General features: G+C 42.0%; 1 protein-coding gene across 2 annotated transcripts in view; it reads right to left on the reverse strand.

The window, feature by feature from the left end:
- Positions 1-18,414, reverse strand: part of ZEB1 (zinc finger E-box binding homeobox 1) — a 150,983-nt gene that overhangs the window by 25,088 nt on the left and 107,481 nt on the right. For both annotated transcript variants that reach the window (XM_075827485.1, XM_075827486.1), the window contains exon 7: positions 15,712-17,486. In XM_075827485.1, the coding sequence (XP_075683600.1) occupies positions 15,712-17,486 (1,775 nt within the window). The remainder of the gene's footprint in view (positions 1-15,711; positions 17,487-18,414) is intronic.

Genomic DNA, 18,414 nt, shown 5'->3' on the forward strand with positions numbered 1-18,414 from the left:
AATGTTGTTGGAGCGGGCTGCGGCTGTGTAATATAGCCATACCCCGCCCCTGACTAGTGTGCGCGGTCAGCATGATGTGATGCGACCAGTGCTGCACTAATGATTGCCGGCACTGAAGACAGAACATGGCGGGCGCACTGCAAAACACCCCCATGTTCTGTCTTCAGTGCCTGCGCTGCTGCTCACTAAAGCAGCGCTGGCCGCATCACATCATGCTGACCGCGCGCACACAATTCTTGTCAGGAGCAGGGCAATGACTGTATTACAGAGCCGCGGTCCCGCTCTAATGGTGGAGATAAGAGAAATCACTAATCTCTGCCGTTATTCCCCCGAATGCTGCGATCAAAGCTGACCGCAGCATTCACGGGGTAAATGAGATGGGGGGATGCCCTTTGGATCGCGTCACAGGGAATCCCTGTGACGCGATGGAGGGACATACCATATTTGGGCAGACAGCCCAGGTTTCATTGAAGGACCCCAGGGCTGTCTGACCATATTTCCTGTTAGGGCATACTTAGGTATGTCCTAACAACTGCCTGTGTACTATCAGTATCTAGATATGTTAGTACATTAGAGTTTAAAAATCCCCAAAAAAAAAAAAAAAAAACACGCTTTTTTTTTACAATAAACATTAAAGTAAGTCTCAATACATAAAATAGACACATATTCGGCATTGTCGTGACCATAATAAATTTATAGCGTTATTTATGATGTTTACACGGTAATTAAATAAAATAAAAACGGCTTTCTTTCACTTAATGAGGCACGAGATATTATGAATTTTAAAGCTCCATGTGCCTCACATTAATAGTAATTAACCCAATCATGTACCTTACACATTAACCCAAAGTTGTCCATTATGACTGAGAGCAATAATGGGGTTAATTACTATTAATATGAGGCACATGGAGGTTCAAAATTCATCACACCTCGTACCTCACATCAGAAAATGGAAGAACTTTTTTTATTATTGTTGTTGGCAAAGTATCGTTTTGGTATCGCGTATCGCAATACTACACAAAGTATCGGTATCGAAGTCCAAACTCTGGTATCGTGACAACCCTAGTCTGTATTAGTTATCTGCTTTATCTGATATTTTGGGGGCTTTGGAACCAATTACTAGTTTTCTATGGGAGTTATGGTCTCAAGTTATAATATTTTCAACTTACAATGGTGGGGACACCATTGTCCTGGAGACGCATGAATTATCCAATAAACCTCTCATACAGTAGTTTAATAATAACATAAATTCTTCTGCACATCCTATGTAAGTTAGCCCGTTAACATAGATGTCATGGTTGCCATGATTAGAAGAAAATCTGTCTCTTAACCCCTTGAAGACGCAGCCTGTTTTGGCCTTATAATGTGGTGACAGAGCCTCTTTAAGTGCCCTATATTGTACATGTGATCGGCGCTGTAATGTAGATTACAGCAGTATTTTTTATTTAGAAAAACGATCGTTTTTGACATTTATCACCTATTTTAGCTTTATGCTAATGAGTTTCTTAATGGAGAACTGGGCGTGTTTTACTTTTTGACCAAGTGGGTGTTTTGGAGAGAAGTGTATGACGCTGACCAATCAGCGTCATACACTTCTCTCCATTCATTTACACAGCATATAATGATCTTATTACATCACTATGTGCAGCCACATAGACACACACTAACGTTACTCAAGTGCCCTGACAGTGAATATACATACTAAAACAGGAAACAAAAAGAGACACGGCGCCACATGGTGCAAAGTAAAAGTAAAATTGGGCAGGGGAGCAAACTTTGTTAGGAATAAGCTCACCTGCCCCAAAAGACACTAATGGGTGTCAAAAGAGTATTAGGGCTGCTGCTGCCAGGTCCAAATCACATCAAACTAAGTTTGTCCTGATGAAGACACCAGTCCGGTGTTGAAACGCGTAGCCCTCCATATTAAAACCTTGCCGTGATGTTTATCTAAGTCCTCCATCCTTCTGTTCATCCTTGCAGCGTCGATGGTCCTATTTTTTATGTTTTAAAAGTGAATATACATGACCTCCAGCTAGGACGTCATGTGTATTTAGAATCCTGACACATCTGTAGCGTCTGTGTGATATTTACAGCAAGACCAGCGTAATCTCGCGAGATTACGATGTAACCTGTCATTTAAAATGAGATTACGCTTGGCTTGCTGTAAATCTCACAGAAGCGCTACAGAAGTGTCGGGATTGTGAATAGACATCACGTCCTGGCTGGAGGTAATGTATATTCACTGTCAGGACACTTCAGTAACGTTACTGTGTGTTTATGTGGCTGCACATAGTGATGTAATAAGATCATTATATGCTGTGTAAATGAATGGGGAGAATTGTATGACGCTGATTGGTCACTGATTGGTCAGCGTCATACACTTCTCTCCACAACGCCCACTTGGTCAAAAAGTAAAAACACGCCCAGTGTCCATTAAGAAACTCATTAGCATAAAGCTAAAATAGGTGGTAACTCCGTCAAAAATTATAATTTTTCTAAATAAAAAAACACTGCTGTAATCTACATTACAGCGCCGATCACATCATGTACAATATAGGCCACATATAATGTGGTGACAGAGCCTCTTTAACCGGTTAAGGACTAGGCTGTTTTACAGCTAAATGACCAGAGCAAATTTCACAATTTTGCTATGCGCTTCTTTAGATGACTATAACTCAGCAGGTGAATAAAGTTCATCTTTGAATTTTACACTCTTTTTAAAGGACAGATAGGGCTTTGTTTTAGTGGCATTTGTCAGTATATATCATTTTTTTTTTTTCTCTAAAGTGGGCAAAATTGGAAAAAAATGCAAGAATTTAACAATTGCGTCGGTTTATGCTAGCATTTTTCACACACGGTATGGACCACGGCCAAAATTCATCTCCTTTCACGTTCTTCCACTTCTCCCGTGCATGGGGATACCAAATATGTGTGCCTTATTCGCTGTGCGGGCATGTGCCAGGGCTTGGCATAAAAGGAGGCTTTTTGGCCTTTTCGGTCCAGGAATTTTGCATTTGATTTTAGAGCCGCATACTGTTTTCTGGGGGGCCTAATGCTGCTGAAACATTAGAAACACCCCATAAATGACTTCATTCACACAAGTAGACCCCACAAGGTTTCCTTCAAGGGGTTTATCATATTTTTAGCAAGTCCAGTTTTCTTCTGAAAGTTTCTTGAATAAGATGGAACAAAATAAAATCAGCACTTTTTTAGCAAATGCGTCAGTTTAGGCTAGTATTTTTCACACACGGTATAGACCACGGCCAAAATTCATCTCCTTTCACGTTCTTCCACTTCTCCCGTGCATGGGGATACCAAATATGTGTGCCTTATTCGCTGTGCGGGCATGTGCCAGGGCTTGGCATAAAAGGAGGCTTTTTGGCCTTGTCGGTCCAGGAATTTTGCATTTGATTTTATAGCCGTATACTGTTTTCTGGGGGGCCTAATGCTGCTGAAACATTAGAAACACCCCATAAATGACTTCATTCACACAAGTAGACCCCACAAGGTTTCCTTCAAGGGGTTTATCATATTTTTAGCAAGTCCAGTTTTCTTCTGAAAGTTTCTTGAATAAGATGGAACAAAATAAAATCAGCACTTTTTTAGCAAATGCGTCAGTTTAGGCTAGTATTTTTCACACACGGTATAGACCACGGCCAAAATTCATCTCCTTTCACGTTCTTCCACTTCTCCCGTGCATGGGGATACCAAATATGTGTGCCTTATTCACTGTGCGGGCATGTGCCAGGGCTTGGCATAAAAGGAGTCTTTTTGGTCCAGGAATTTTGCAATTGATTTTATAGCCGCATACTGTTTTCTGGGGGGCCTAATGCTGCTGAAACATTAGAAACACCCCATAAATGACTTCATTCACACAAGTAGACCCCACAAGGTTTCCTTCAAGGGGTTTATCATATTTTTAGACAGTCCAGTTTTCTTCTGAAAGTTTCTTGAATAAGATGGATCAAAATAAAATTAGCAATTTTTTAGCAAATGCGTCAGTTTATACCAGCATTTTTCACACACGGTATAGACCACAGTCAAAATTAATCTCCGTTCACATTCTGCCACTTCTCCCGTGCACGGGGATACCAAATATGTGGCCTTATTTATCACATAGAGATGTAGGAGTGCGGAGGATAGAAGAAGATTATTTCACAAATCGCTTTTTTTCAAAGCTGGTTTTACAAAACTCAGAGTTTCTATAACACTTCCAAAATATCTGCTCTTGAAGCAGAAATCCCAAAATATTCATCTAGGGGTATAATGGGAATTTATTTTTTGGGGTTTTCTAAAATAAGAAATTGCAGGTTAATGCAAATGGAGCTCTCCAGCAGATGAACTTTAGAAAACATCAAACATGACATCCACCCCCCACCCATTCCCTCCCTCACCCTTGGAGTAAAATCAGGGGAAAAATAAAAACGTAATGTAGGGCAAATATATTTTCAACAAATTAACTAAAATCTAATAATTCAGAACAGTGTGGTATTTTTTAAAACATGGCTCAATGCACAGGCCTGGTTGTGAGGGACATGAGGGACAGAAATATCGGGAATCTTTGCGGTGCCCGTCTTTTCTGCAGACACGGCACTTTTTCTGGGGGTTGCTTCTGGTTGCTGTTGGGGGAATCCGACTGATGAAGTGTCTTTCAGTCAGTCGCGTGACATCCTCAGACTGGGGGCATTCTCGGGTGTCCTGAACATCAAAAATGAGGCCTTCAATAATTTTTTCCTGGAAATCCAGGTATGTGTCTCTGCCTCTGTTTTTTTTATAGAGCACAAATGAGTTGTGGATGGCCACCTGTAACAAATAAATGGCCACCTTTTTGTACCAGGTTTTAGTTTTGCGTTTTACTAAATAGGGCTGTAAAACCTGGTCGCTTAAATCCACCCCCCCCATGTACTTGTTATATTCGGACACGCTCACTGGTTTGTGCTTGTCCGATGTTGCCCCTCTTTCCCTCACTGCCACTGTTCCTGCGGTATGAATCGTGCTTAGCACATACACATCTTTGCGATCCCTGAACTTGACCGCCAGCAATTCTTCAGATGCATAAGCACAGGAGTCCCCCTTTACCATGCGCTTCCCCACTAATTGCTGTGGAAAACCAATTCTGTTTTTGCGCATGGTACCACATGCCCCAGTCCTTGCAGCATGCAAATGCCTAAACAGGGGCACACTGGAATAAAAATGATCACAGTACAGGTGGTACCCCTTGTGAAGCAGAGGCTGCATTATCTCCCACACGATCTTACTGCTGGTGGAAAGATCAGGGGGGCATCCAGGAACATTTATTGTGCGGTCCCGCCCTTCATAAATCCTGAAGGCGGTGGTATATCCTGACCCGCTTTCACACAATTTGTAGAGCTTAACGCCATATCTTGCCCTTTTGGAAGGTAGATATTGGCGAAAGCTAAGTCTGCCATGAAAGTTGAGGAGGGATTCGTCCACACTTACATTCTGCTCAGGGGTGTAGAGTTGCAGAAATAAATTATTCAGGGAATTTATTAGCGGTCTTATTTTGAACAACCGATCCCGGTTTGCATCGGTACTTGGGGGGGCCTGTGCGTTGTCATTGAAGTGGAGGAACCTCATTATTGTCTCATAACGAGACCTGGGCATTACTGCAGAATATACTGGGGTGGCTTGGGCGGGTCTTGTTGACCAGTAAGACCTAATGGAGGGCTTTTTGACAATACCCATATTTAGGGTGAGCCCCAAAAATTTTTTTAATTCCTGCAAATTGGTGGGCGTCCAATCTCTGGCATGGGTGGATGAAGGTTTCTGCCTTATATATTGCGTGGCATATAAATTTGTTTCGTGGACAATCTGATTTAGGATGTCGTCCGTTATAAATAAATGGAAGTAATCCATTTGGACAAAATTTGTATTGTCCACGGTTATGCCAGGAGTGGCAGTAAATCCGTGGATTCTAGGCCCAAAAGATGGGGCAGGTGCCCATACAAGAGCCTGGACTGAAGGGACCAGGCTGTCCCGTGCTACAGCGCTACTTGGCCCTGCGCTTTCAAGTTCTGCAGTTTCAACTGCATCAGGGACAACGTCCCCTGAAGATGAACCTGAAGTGACGCTGTCATCGTCACTACCTAAAACAGGTTCCATCTCGGACGCCATCTCTGATGCGGTCTCCGACTCAGACCACAGCATGGCGTATGCCTCCTCGGCGCTAAACAACTTCCTCGCCATAACGTAACTAACACTAACACTAACTAAACAAATTTTTTATTTTTTGATTTTTTTTATAAAACACACAAACTAACTGCTATATATATCTACACTACCGCTAACAAAAAAATAAACCGCTATTGCTATATATATTATATATATGTGGATATATATATAATTATATACTCCCTACCTGCCTATTCTAATAGAATAAAAGAAAGAAAGGTAGATAGATAGAAAAAAAGATAGATGGATAGATAGATTGTATAGATAGATAGAAATCTATCTATACAGAGAATGTTTTAGAGTGTAACTGTATTTTTTTGTAACTGTAACTGTAATCTTCTGGCAGCAATTCTCCCGAGTCTCTTCTTCTCCTCAAACTGAAACAATGTTTGAGGAGAAGAAAAGAGGCAGGAGATTTACTGCCAGAAAAGTCAAAATAAAACAAATGTGGTCGCTGTGATAGGTTTTCACAGCGACCACATGATCAGGGACCATCAGATTGGTCCCTGATACTCTGCCCAGTGCCCAGAGCTGTTGGTAACAGCGTGGGCACAGGGCTGTGTGCACGCGATCGCGTGCACACTGTTTTATAAGCAGGAATGCATGTGATCGCTGTGATTGGTTGTCACAGCGACCACATGTTCAGGGACCATCAGATTAGTCCCTGATACTCTGCCCAGTGCCCAGAGCTGTTGGTAACAGCGAGGGCACAGGGCTGTGTGCACGCGATCGCGTGCACACTGTTTTCTATGCAGAAATGCATGTGATCGCTGTGATTGGTTGTCACAGCGATCACATGTTCAGGGGCCAAAAGATTGACCCCTGACATTCTGCCCAGTGCCCATGGCTGTTAGCAACAGCCAGGGCACAGAGCTGTGTGCACGCGATCGCGCGTGCACAGTCTCTGAAGTGCGGCCGTATATATACTATACGCCGGACTTTAGAGACCCTGACCGCTGGCCGTATATTTACGGCCAGCGGTCGGGAACCTGTTAAGGAAACGGACAATTTTTTCAAATCGGACGTGTCACTTTAAGTGGTAATAACTTTGGAATGCTTTTATGTATCCAAACAATTCTGAGAATCTTTTCTCGTGGCACATTGTACTGAATGTAATCGACCACATTTTACCACTAACAGAGTAATTTATTTGTGAAAATTTGAAAAAATTTATTTTTTTCTAAATTTAAAAAGGTATTTTCTTGACAGATAGTAATACCACACGAAATAGTTACTAGTTAACATTTACTATTTGTCTACTTTATGTTGGCATAATTTTTTAAAAGTCCTTTTATTTTTCTAGGACGTTACAAGGCTTATAACTTTATCAGCAATTTCTCACATTTTCAAGAAAATTTCCAAAACCTATTTTTTAGGGACCAGTTAAAGGGAGTTGTCCACTTTCTGAAAATGGATGACCTATCCACCGGATAGGTCATCAGTATATGATCGGTGCATGTCAGACATCTGGACTCCGCACCGATCCACAACTCCGGCTGCCTCCGTGCACTGGATGTTTGGAACGGGATGCAGTAGTTTGGAGTCGGAAGCAGGTGGCTCCAATCACTGCATAGCGGCCGTTCGGCGGAACTGCAGCTCTGCTTCTATTCACTTGATTAGGAGCAGAGCTGCAATAATGCAGCTCGGCCGCTATTCTTTGACCGGAGCCATCTGCTTCCGGCAACATCGTCTGGTGCCCGGAGGCAACCGGAGTGCCAGATCGGTGAGGGGTCCGGGTGTCTGACACGGACCGATCATATACTGATGACCTATCTGGTGGATAGGTCATCAGTTTTGAGAAAGTGTAAAACCCCTTTAAGTTCTGAAGTGGCTTATATATTAGAAATCCCCCTATTTTAAAAACTGCACCCCTCAATGTACTCAAAACAGCATTTAGAAAGCTTCTTAACCCTTTAGGCGTTTCACAACAATTAAAGCAAAGTGGAGGTGAAATGTACAAAATTATTACAGTTTTACCAGAGAAACGCAACTCAATATTTATTGCCCAGATTCTGCAGTTTTTAGAAATATCCCACATGTGGACCTAGTGCGCTAATGGACTGAAACACATGCCTCAGAAGCAAAGGAGCACCTAGTGGTTTTTGGGGCCTCCTTTTTATTAGAATATATTTTAGGCCCCATGTCAAGTTTAAAGACGTCTTGTCATTCCAAAACAGTGGAAACACCCCTAAAAGACACCATTTGCCAAGCTACACCCCTCAATGAATTTATCGTGGGGTATAAGGAGCATTTTGACCCCACAGATTTTTTGCTGAATTTGGAGGAATTAGGCCGTGAAAATGAAAATCGAAATTTTTTCCAATAAAATGTAGAAATTTTCACTTTTTACAAGTAAGAAAGGAGAAAAAGCACACCAATATTTGAAAAGCAATTACTCCCAATTATGGCAACACCCCATATTTGGTAATAAACTGCTGTTTGGTCCCACAGCAGGGCTCAGAAGGGAAGGAGCGCCATTTGGCTTTTGGAGTTCGTCTTGCTGCATTGGTTTTTGCATGCCATGTCGCATTTGCAAAGCCCCCCAAAAGTGACCTCATTTGGGAAACTACACCCCTCAAAGAAATGTATCTAGGGGTATATTGAGCGTTTTGAGCCTACAGGTTATTTACAGAATGTATTGGAATTAAGCCGTGAAATAAAAAAATCTAAATTTTTTTAAATAAAATTTAGCTCAGACATTTTCACAATAGATAAGAGAAAAAGCACCCCAATATTTGTAAAACAAACTCTTCTGAGCACAGCAATACTCCAAGTGTGGTAATAAACTGCTGTTAGCACACAAGGCGGGGCTCAGAAGGGAAGGAGTACCATTTGACTTTTGGAGCTCAAGTTTTGCGAGAATGGTTTGCAGCACCATGTGACATTTGCAAAGCCCCTGAGGGGCCAAAACAGTGCAAACTCCGCAAAAGTGATGCCATTTGGGAAACTATACCCCTCAAGGAATTTATCTAGCGGTAAAGTGAGCATTTTGACTCCACTGTTTTTTTGCTGAACTTATTGGAATTATGAAGTGAAAATGAAAATCTACATGTTTTCCACTAAAATGTGAGTTTTTTCATTGTCACAAGGAATAAAGAAAAAGCACCCCAACACTTGTAAAGAAATTTCTCTTGAGAACGGCAGTACCCCATATGTGGTCATAAACTGCTGTTTGGACACACAGCAGGGCTCAGAATGGCAGGAGCGCTACTTACTTGGCATGCAGATTTTGCTTGGATTGTTTTTTGGGTGCCATGTCGCATTTGCAGAACCCCTGATGTACCAGTACAGTAGAAACCCCTGAGAAGTGACTCCATTTTGGAAACTACACCCATCAGGGCATCTAGGGGTGTAGTGAGCATTTTAACCCCACAGGTGTTTCATAGGTTTTATTAGAATTAGGCAGTAAAAATGAATTTTTTCCAAAAATATGTAGTTTTAGCTCCAAATGTTTTATTTTCACAAGGGGGATGGGAGAAATTAAGTAACAAATTGTGTGGTGTTTTTTTTCTTCTGAGTATGGCAATACCCCATGTATGGCTAAACTGCTGTTTGGGCACATGGCAGAGCTCAAAACGGAAGGAGCGCCATTTGGCTGGACTGGTGTACGGGTGCCATGTCGCATTTGCAGTGATCCCTTAGTTACCAGAGTAGAGTGGAAAACCCTGAAGTGACCCTATTTTTTTACCTACACCCCTCAAGTCATTTATCATAATTTGCTGGACATGACAGGATTTAGGAGTGAAAGTGCATATGCGCATGTGAGGCCTATTTTGGTGATTTTTTTCAGCATTGGCCCACAATTGCAGGGCTTGGAGGTCAAATAGTAAAAAAAAAATAAACAAGTGGTGACCTCCATTTCGGAAACTGCACCCTTCAAGGCATTTTTTTAAGGGGGTGTAGTGAGGATTTTGACCAGACAGGGTTTGTTTGTTTTTTATTAGAAATGAACGATCAGCGGATAGAGCAAAGTGAAAATTGCAATTTTCCACTGATAAGCCAATTTAGTGCACAGTATGTTGTGCCATTGAAGATAAATACCTATGTTAGGCTATGTTCACACTGAGTTTTTTGCAGGCGGAATTTCTGCCTCAAAATTCAGTTTGGAAGTTTGAGGCAGATTTTCCTCTCCCTGCACGCCGATTCTCGCTGCGTTTTTCGGCCGCGGTCATTGAGCGCCGCGGGCATAAAGCGCTGCGAAATACGCTTTCTCTGCCTCCCATTGATGTCAACGCCCGAAGATAGGGCATATCCCTTTTTTTTTCATGTGAGGCGGCCTTACCGCTCGCGGGAAAAAAACGCCCCCGCCTCCCATTGAAATCAACGGGAGGCATTTTAGGGCCGTTTTTGACGAGTTTTGTGGCGCGGTTTCCGAGTCAAAAAATTCTGTGTGAACATAGCCATAAGCGGTTCTCCTGGGTATGGCAATGACATATATGTGGACAAACTGCTGTGTGGGCACACTGTAGAGTTCAGAAGGGAGGGAGCGCCATTTGGAGCGCAGATTTTGCTTGGCAGTTGTTCGGTTTGAAAAACCAGCAAAACCACAGTTTATGATGTGGGGGCATATGTAATCTGTGCGGAGTACATCAGGGCATAATAAGAGGGTATAATAATACAGTAAACAAAAAATATTAATCTGCAGATATGTGACCAGTGTCGCACTGATAAATGGTGCCCAATATTCTCCCCCTTTTGTAACACCAGTACTTTATTTTTTCTTCACCGGAGCGATGTGATATCTTATTTTTTTACGGGACAATCTGTAGTTTTCATTGGTACCATTTTGGGGTACATGCGTTTTTTTCTATCACTCTTAACTCCTTCCTGACCGCCCACCGTTTTTTGACGTCAGGCAGTGCAGGTCCCCAGTCTACGACGTCTTTTGGCGTCTCAGTAGATCAGGCTGATCAGCGCTCGTGCGAGCGCTCATCCTCTAAGCAGGAGCCGTAACTTACAGCTCCTGATCCTAGAGAAGCCTCCTGAACACAGCTGGGGTCAGAAAACATTCGGACCCCAGCTGTTTAAACCCGTTGATTGCCGCGGTCCGTGACCGCGGCATGATCAAAGGGAATTCCCCCTCTTTCATCGCATCACGGGAATTCCGGTGATGCGATCAAACACCGGGGAATCCCTCTGCAGTCAGCCCTGGGGACCTAGAGAGGACACCAGGGCTGTCTGTTCCGTTTGCCTGCTGTTCAGGCACACTTTGTGCTGCCCGATCAGCAGCCTGTGTCATAGTGACACAGTGTAATGTATTCGCATACAGGAGTATGCTAATACATTATAAGTAAAAAATAAAAGTTATAAATAAAGTTATCCCTTAATGGGATTAAAAAAAAAAAAAAAAAAAAAAACGAAAAAAAAAAGCCCCTAAAAACTTATTATTTTGCATTAAATATATTTTATTGCCCCTACACTAAATAAATAAAAACAAAAAACCTACACATATTAGGTATCTATACGACTGTAATAAAATTAATAAAATTAATCTAATGGGTTATTTAGCGTGAAACGTGAACGGGATAAAAAACAAACAAGAAAAACAATGCCAAGAATTGCTTTTTCCTATATTCTCGCATAAAACAAGGCCTCATACAGCCATGTCAATGAAAAAATTAAAAAGTTATGGCAGCTGAAAGGCAGAAAGGCAAGAACAGAAGCATTTAGCTGGTCATTAAAGAGGCTCTGTCACAACATTATAAGTGCCCTATATTGTACATGATGTGATCGGCGCTGTAATGTAGATTACAGCAGTTTTTTATTTAGAAAAACTATCATTTTTTCTAAATGAATTTTGGCGTTGTACAGAGGAGTGTATGACGCTGACCAATCAGTGACCAATTAGCATCATACACTTCTCTCCATTCATTTACACAGCACATAGCGATATAGATATATCGCTATGTGCAGCCACATAAACACACTCTAACATTACTGCAGTGTCCTGACAATTAATATATATTACCTCCAGCCAGGACGTCATGTGTATTCAGAATCCTGACCACTTCTCTGATTTACAGCACAGCGAGATCTCGCTGTAAATGACAGCTTACAGCGTAATCTCGCGAGTCTACGCCTGCTATGATGTAAATCACAGAGAAGTGCAGAGAAGTGGTCAGGATTCTGAACACACATCACGTCCTGGCTGGAGGTAATGTATATTCATTGTCAGGACACTGCAGTAATGTTATAGCGTGTTTATGTGGCTGCACATAGTGATATAGCTATATCGTTATATGCTGTGTAAATGAACGGAGAGAAGTGTATGACGCTGATTGGTCACTGATTGGTCAGCGTCATACACTCCTCTGTACAACGCCCACTTGGTCATATAGTAAAACACACCCAGTTGTTCATTGAGAAACTCATTAGCATAAAGCTAATATAGGTCATAACTCCGTCAAAAATGATGGTTTTTCAAAATAAAAGAAACACTGCTGTAATCTACATTACAGCGCCGATCACATCATGTACAAGATAGGCCACTTATAATGTGGTGACAGAGCCTCTTTAAAGAGGCTCTGTCACCAGATTTTGCAACCACTATCTCCTATTGCAGCAGATCGGCGCTGCAATGGAGATAAGAGTAACGTTTTGTTTTTTTAAAAATGAGCATTTTTGGCCAAGTTATGGCCATTTTTATATTTATGTAAATGAGGCTTTCTAAAGTACAACTGGGCGTGTTTACAGTAAAAGTACAACTGGGCGTGTATTATGTGCGTACATCTGGGCGTGTTTACTTCTTTTACTAGCTGGGTGTATCATCCACTTCTCTTCAGAACGCCCAGCTTCTGGCAGTGCACAGACACACAGCGTGTCCTCGAGAGATCACGCTGTGACGTCACTCACTTCCTGCCCCAGGTCCTGCATCGTGTCGGACGAGCGAGGACACATCGGCACCAGAGGCTACAGTTGATTCTGCAGCAGCATCGGCGTTTGCAGGTAAGTAGCTACATCGACTTACCTGCAAATGCCGATGCTGCTGCAGAATCAACTGTAGCCTCTGGTGCCGATGTGTCCTCGCTCGTCTGACACGATGCAGGACCTGGGGCAGGAAGTGAGTGACGACACAGCGTGATCTCTCGAGAACACGCTATGTCTGCACTCCCAGAAGCTGGGCGTTGTGGAGAGAAGTGGATGATACTTCTCGTCAGAACGCCCAGCTAGTAAAAGAAGTAAAAACGCCCAGATGTAACAAACACAATACACGCCCAGTTGGACTTTTACTGTAAACACGCCCAGTTGTACTTTAGAAAGCCTCATTTACATAAATATAAAAATGGCCATAACTTGGCCAAAAATGCTAGTTTTAAAAAAAACAAAACGTTACTCTTATCTCCATTGCAGCGCCGATCTGCTGAAATTGGAGATAGGGGTTGCAAAATCTGGTGACAGAGCCTCTTTAAGGTCTTTAAGGGGTTAATTTCATTTTTGGTAAGCAAGGTGACCAAAAACCAGCAATTCTCACAATGTTATTTCATCTCTTTTTTTTTTTTTTTTTTTTACGGCGTTCACCGTGTGCTATAAATGACAATTTACTTTATTCGGGGGTCGATACGGTAACAGCGATACATTATGTATAAAAAAAAATTCATGCACCAACCAAAAATGCTATTCACACATCAGTTTTCTTCATGGAGCATATGCCCATTGCAAGAAACTCACAGCATGCCCTATTCTGTTCCATTTCAGTAGCGAAGACATGCTCAAAGTATAGGTGTGTTTTTTTTATAAATTTTTTTTAAACGGACAGCACATGGACAACATCCGCGCGCTATCCATCCAAAATCAAAAAGTGCTTGTGGCGTAGAAAAATGGATAACACACGGACATTCATTTGGATAAAAATAAGGCCCATTTTTTCAGACGAAAATCTCACACACTCATGCGAAAAACGCCTTATATAGGAGGCCGAAATTACCTGCGGACATCTTGCCTCATGTTTGCAGCTTGCCTAGCTAAAACTGCACATGCCATAAACACGGTAAATTATCATATATATATATATATATTTGGTAATGACGTGGTGTCCGAGGCACGGTTAGCTCCCCCCATAGCCAGACTTGCAAGAAGCCTGTGAGGAAGGAGATGTGAGTGCTCAGTCTCTGTCTATTTGTGCCTCTATTTGCCTGTGTGTCTGTGTAACAGGTTTTCTATACTAGTTTAATTATAATACAGCTGCTTATACATAGAGTACATTCACTGTAATGAATAGCATACAATTGCAGTATACTAGGTTTTTCCAATCAATTTTAGCTTTTAGAGCATGTCACAGCTAAGCCACTCCAACATCTGTCACAAGAAAATACAGAAAAGCAAATAACACAGATAATGGATACAAGGAAAACCTACACAAAATCATGGTAGCACATCAGAGATTGGTGATAGCTCACACATAGCAGCACCAATATAACTATGACAGGCTTTTAAATTCCCACTAGTTCACATGGATCTTTTTGGCACAGTTTTTGACACGGAAACTGCGTTGGAAACCGCTCCAAAAAACGGCAGAAATCTCCTCTTATTAATTTCATTGGGAATTTCATCGGAAAAAACGCTCCTGGGAGCAAAGAGTCATGCCCTTCAGGCATTTCCACCTCTGACCTCCTGTTGACATCAATTGGAGGCAGAGAAAGTGGCTTTCGCTGCCTTTTTTGCCCGTAGCGCTCAATGGCCGTGGACGAAAAACGCCACCAAAAATGCGGCACAGAGTGCAGGCAGGTCAAAATATGCCTCAAAACTCCTGACGGATTTTACTGCCTGCAAAAAACAAAGTGTGAACAGGGCCTTAAATTGTTACTTCTACTCTAAATTATTCAGTAGGTACACTTAATGTAAATTGTATATGTTGCATCGCAATGCCACATTTGCATGGTGCATAGAGTATGGCATTGTCTGCTTATGAACATGTGAGCTATGGGTACAGCTGCTGGGTTTGAGCAAAAGATGGATACTCATCTAGGAGTTGTGTAAGTAAGACCTAAACCTTCTACTTCTTCCAAATAATATACACCAATTAAAGGCTATTTTTATTGCTTCAATCTATCTATAATGAACAATGAAGCAACATTGCAAATAGTCTTTATTAAAAATATCCTACTAGTTTGGGTATACAGCTCCTATACAGTCCTATGTGTCTCCATGGTAACAGACTACAAACAAAACCTGTGTAGTCTGAACTTGCAGTCATAATTCATTCCATCTCTCCCCTACTTCTTGTTACATACATTTGGTACATGACCGAGAAGTAGGGGACAGATGGAAGAGTTTATGACTGCAGGATCAGGCTACATGTTTTGTAGTCTAACCATGGAGACAGGCCTGTAAAAGGAGCTGTAGACACAAAAAGGTGGGATATTTTTAATGAGACATAGACTTTAAACTTGTAACATGCACACAAATAAATTACACTACTACATAGCCTTAAATCAGGATTCCAATATTAGCAAACTTATCCATTTGCCCATAGTCCATATAGGTTTTCAGAAAACTTATAGAATATATAATATATTTTACCTGACTCCCGTTTGTTTGGAGGCTTTTTTGTGGTGGTTCGGGAACGATTGGTGTGGAAGTGGTGGCATAAGTATATGTCACTTGAGGGATCAAGATAGTCCGTTTGTTGGCAGCTAGTGCTCTTAAACAGGGTACACTGTTCTGATCGGTAATGGCAACTATAGTTGGTAATTGGGCAGTGAGTGTAGGAATAGCAATGTTTATGGGATTGGCACTTGGGTTTATAATAAGAGTTGGCTCAAGCTTTTCAATACTGTCCATTGGCATTGGCTCTTTTCTAACACAAGATAAGTTCAAGGGTTCTTCTTGAACAGAATAAACACTGCCCTGGTAAACGCTAGTTATGGAAGGTCGTTCCGGTATATTTCCAAGCTGCTTTGGTAAGGATAAGTCTAGAGGTTCTTCTTGCTGCTCCGATGGGCTCTGTACCTCGTCAGAGACTGTTGCATCATCTGAGTTTTTTAGAGAAGAGAGGTTTAGTGGTGACGGAGAGGTCGTGCCACTCGTAGAACCATTTGTGGTCAATGGTTGAGAGGGCTCGTTTTTACGAAGGTCCTGCGAGTCATTTATGCCATTCTGAGCTTTGTCATCATCTTTTGATTCCGTACTTTTTTCTGTCAAGACACCATTTTGTTCAGATTTCGGAGAAGACGACCTAGAGGACTGAACAGAAATTTCTCCACTTTGCATTTTTTCAAACCACTTTTTTACCACGTCTAGTGGTAGATTTACTGAATCGGCAATTTTAGAAAGTTCTTCGGCATTTGGCTGCGCATTCAGCGCATAGTAAGCTTTTAGAAGAGATAGGAGGTTTTTCAATGGTGGTTGACTGGGAGTAAGGTTTCCATCTGTGGTTTCCACAGAAGAGGACTCTGACTGAACAGGCTCATCTTTGCTACTTTCAGGAAGTAGATCACTCTTCTTCTGGTCATAGTGCTTGAGTTCTTGAAGTGCATTTGTGTTTTGTGGACCATCATCGGAAATCGTGCAAGTGCTGCCCGCTGTAAACTTTGTGTCTTTTTCGGTTTTAATAGTGAGATCTTGCGGTAATTTTTCCGCCTTGCAAACTTCTGCTGGGACTTCTTTCTTTAAGTTTTGTGGAACAATTGGAAGCTGAGTTGGTTGCTCTAAGCTGTAATTTATGATTATTTTGGTTGTACCATCTTGATCAACCAAAGGAAGACTAATAGCTGAAATGACAGAATGACCCGCTTGCTGAAATGTTGCGGAGGTGAGTGTCCCTTGATCTTTGGATGCAAGACTTGCATGACTATTTTCTAACACTTGTCTGATTACATTCCCATCCACAGCCATCTTTAAAACATTTTGAATGTCACTAAGATTAATACTTATAGGTGATACCAGGCCCATAGTTGGTAGAACAACAGCTTGTACCACACCCTGAGGAGAACTGGTTGCCTGTAGAGGGTTACCCCCACTAAACACCCCATTTTGCAAAGGGGCTGAACAGTTGATTCCTGACGCAAGTAGTATGGGCTTAATTTCATAATCCACAGGTTCAGTCTTAATTTGGTTTACTGGAAGTTGTTCCTGTAAAGGCTTGTTCTCTATCTTTTGTCGAATTGGTGGCCGCGCTGGGCTACCAGGGGATGCAGAAAGAGATGGGGAAGAACACGGAGGGGTCTTCAATCCGGATCGTGCTCGTCCATTAACAGGAACAACTCCAATGCATTTTTTACTGCTTATGTGGGAACTGTAAGAACCAGAATGGGAAAATCTCTTCTTGCAGTTTGGGCACTCATATGGCTTTTCTCCTTTAAAATAAAAATATATGTGCATATTAAAGCATGTATTATTATGAAATATTCAGAGAAATCTGTTATTTTGCATTAGTAGTAATTTAAGGTTCAAAGAGCCATAGCATCAGAATTCAGCTGTCCAATTCTCATAATTTCAATAGAATCTCTCAAACCTATCGGTATTGTACAGATTTTTACCAACCTGATACTATCGTTTCCCCTGGGATAAGCAGCAACAGAGGTGCATCCCTGCGCCAGGGTGCTGCCCGACACTTTTCTGCTGCCAGGGTGCTCTGAAAAGAGGCCCCTCACACCCTTGATTTTCTTTATTAAATAATAAAAACTCCTGTCTGCGATAGTACAGAGGGTCACATGCACCGACAGGGCAGTTACCTTGGAGATGTCCCGGTCATGTGATATTGTGCCGCTCTGCTGGAGCAGGCATGCTCAGAAGATGGACAGTGTGAGAACAGGAATAGGTGGGTATGCGTGTGGCTACTCTCTAAGGAGGGGCACTGTGTGTGCGGCCCTCTACATGGTGCACAGCGTGTGAATGTTGTGCTTTATTTGCATGAGGCACTTTTTAGCAGGCGCTGCCTTTTTGACGCTTTATTTTTTTAGGGCACTATTTTCAGGGGGCACAGCATGTGACACCATTTTATTTTCCATTATGTTGGAAAAGGTAGGCGCCATATACATCTGAGTGGCAAACTCTGCAGAGATGAGTCATGGTCGGGAGAAGTCATTATAGAGGTCTGGACCGGATAGAGGAAAAAAAATAGAAAATGAACAATACCAGTCAGAAAATACGTCACCTGTGAGTCATTAAATGTAAATGTTTATTCTTCCTCTGCCTGATCAGTGCAGTCGTCACTCATATGATCTGCAGCGAGATGATGGATGGTAGCATTCTTTTTTTGTGAAACAGCAACTCCCAGCATAT

This window comes from Rhinoderma darwinii, chromosome 5 (genome assembly GCF_050947455.1).
Source record: "Rhinoderma darwinii isolate aRhiDar2 chromosome 5, aRhiDar2.hap1, whole genome shotgun sequence".
Taxonomy (NCBI): domain Eukaryota; kingdom Metazoa; phylum Chordata; class Amphibia; order Anura; family Rhinodermatidae; genus Rhinoderma; species Rhinoderma darwinii.